Source organism: Aptenodytes forsteri, unplaced genomic scaffold, assembly GCF_000699145.1.
Source record: "Aptenodytes forsteri isolate BGI_AS27 unplaced genomic scaffold, ASM69914v1 Scaffold194, whole genome shotgun sequence".
Taxonomy (NCBI): Eukaryota; Metazoa; Chordata; class Aves; order Sphenisciformes; family Spheniscidae; genus Aptenodytes; species Aptenodytes forsteri.
This window is the reverse complement of record NW_008795243.1, coordinates 902473-904866: the sequence shown is the minus strand read 5'-3', so window position 1 is coordinate 904866 and position 2394 is coordinate 902473. Positions and strand designations below refer to the sequence as shown.

Genomic DNA, 2394 nt, shown 5'->3' with positions numbered 1-2394 from the left:
GGCCAGTTTGGCTGTCCCAGCTCCCAGCTTCTTGTGCACCTCCAGCCTTCTCAGTCAGTAGAAAACTAAAAAGTCCTTGGCTAGTGTAAGCATTACCTAGCAACAACTAAAACACCGGTGTGTTACCAACTTTGTTCTCCTCCTAAATCCAAAACACTGTACCAGCTACTAGGAAGGAAATTAACTCTATCCCTGCCGAAACCAGGACAGACTCTTAGAGCACTAAAGATAATTGTTTCTTAAGCAATGGAGCAAGGGACAGCAGTTCCTCTCTGTCCTTTAAGAGGCTCCGTGGCAGACTAAGTTTCTATTTTCAGTGCCTTAAATCTCTGATTGAAAAAAAGCTTCACCTACAAGCATCAGGTAAATTGCAGTTCAAGCATACGTTGCTTGTTTGCCTGTTTCCAGAGATTAAGTAAACATTCCCAAGCCTATTCAGAAATGAGATGTTCCAATTTACACAAGCCATCGCTCTGAATTTGCACTAGTTACTCATCTCAGCAAAGGCTAAGGACTTTTCTTCCTAAAATGTCCAACATCTGCCCCTCTGTTGAAGAAGAGAGGCACTGGTGTTCAAGTACATCAAACACCTTTCCATGTATACTCCAAAGACCTATGGTAAATGAGGCAGCCAAGATTATGGAGGATATTAAAAAAACACAAGGCTTCAGCATCTAAAATGGGCGGGGAGGATGAAAGAGGGAGGATGGGAGAGAGGTTTCCAGGACAAAACGCCAAGGTCATCACAGAAAGGTTTGTTCTGGGATAGCTTGTGCCTTACTTATTTTGTCTTGGATACATCTTCTGTTCAAAGACAGCTAGTGCAGTATCTTTGGGGACTCTCTTGCATTTTAAACTAAAACAAACTCCTTCTTCGGAACAGTCTACTGTTCCTTCCTCCTCCTTCTTTCTTCCTCCCCCAAGATCACAAAACAAGAATTCTCTTCACAAAGAGTGAATTGCAGGGGAAGCAAAACCTAGGAAGATGGAAACTAACTACTGTCTTTCATTCACACTTAAGTATACGCACCGTATAATGTGATTGGAAACGGCATTTCTGGTTCTTATGCTATACCTGCAGCACTTAAGAGAAACACGGCTTTCTTCTCATTCTCTAACTGCAATATAAAAATTGCTTCTGGAATACAGAAACTGGGGTGGACTACAGCTTCCCTTCAGTAAGAACCCACAGGCCCGGCTAGAAGTGTCTTCACAAGCTCTACAAAGCGCCGTCACAGAGTGCCTCTCCATCCTACCTTCTTTTTCTCTGTGTTTTCTTTGTCCGCAGCATCCCACTGCCAAACACTTTTCATATCAAAAACAAAAGGCCCTCTTCTTGTCTCATAAATACTACCATGATGGTCATCAGCCTTAAACTCTCTGTGAATCATATATTCTGGTAGAGAGGAAAGAGGGCTCCTGCCCGCAAAGATGTAACGCTTGTTTGTGCCAGGGATACATTCCTAATGTTGCACTTCATTACAGAATGATTCTGAAATACTAACAGGCGAAGAGAGAACCCAGTAAGTCATGCATGGTCTCAGCAGACTTGCCGTGGCTCATCGGTCACTGGGGGATTGGAGCAGTGCGAGTACCAGTCAGGCACAGCATATGCTGCTGGAGAGGACCTCCTTGTCACGGGAGCGTAGTGCTTCAGTAGGTCTTGAGAGAAAAAGACAAAAGCCACTACTTTTCTGACTTCTTATCTGGTCGCAAAAGCATTACCTTTGTTTTCAGGTTGCTATTTTATCAAGAAATGCTTGCTTTATTCAGTAAGCAGCATTTGTCTCCCTTGATAAAACGGACAGTCAGAACCTTGCAGCATTGCATTCCACTTGTACCTTGTTTATCTTGCTCTAAATGCTTTGACATGTTTCTACTGGTCTGTTAATTCATACTTCTGGATTTGTCACCCTGCTCTAAGCATGCGTGCAAGCCATCTGCTCAAGTTCCTCAAGATTCCTTCTTCGATAAAGGAAATAATAAAACCACTGATAACCTTGGTACAAGAACAGAATATGTACAGCACTGTAACAAACTGAAGGTCATCATAAAAAAGTTTATAAACCTCTACCAAGTTTTCTGATAATGCTTTTTTGTGACATCATTTTCACCAGACCACTACTTAAATAGCCCAAACATAAATTGTAAAGACCTCACTCAAATGCAGCTAAACTGTCATCATCTACTTAGATCAGATACAGTGCAAAACCACATATTTTGCAAAAAGGTACCTACACACGTCCTGGTTTCGGCAGGGATAGAGTTAATTTCCTTCCTAGTAGCTGGTACAGTGCTGGGTTTTGGATTTAGGACGAGAATAATGTTGATAACACACCGACATTTTAGTTGTTGCTGAGCAGTGCTCACACTAGTCAAGGACTTTTCAGCTTC

General features: G+C 42.3%; 1 protein-coding gene across 1 annotated transcript in view; it reads right to left on the bottom strand.

The window, feature by feature from the left end:
* CUNH7orf57 (chromosome unknown C7orf57 homolog) overlaps positions 1-2394 on the bottom strand; it is an 11799-nt gene that overhangs the window by 8773 nt on the left and 632 nt on the right. The window contains 2 exon segments of the mRNA XM_009278718.1: positions 1257-1419; positions 1554-1662. Coding sequence (XP_009276993.1) covers positions 1257-1419; positions 1554-1662 — 272 coding nt within the window.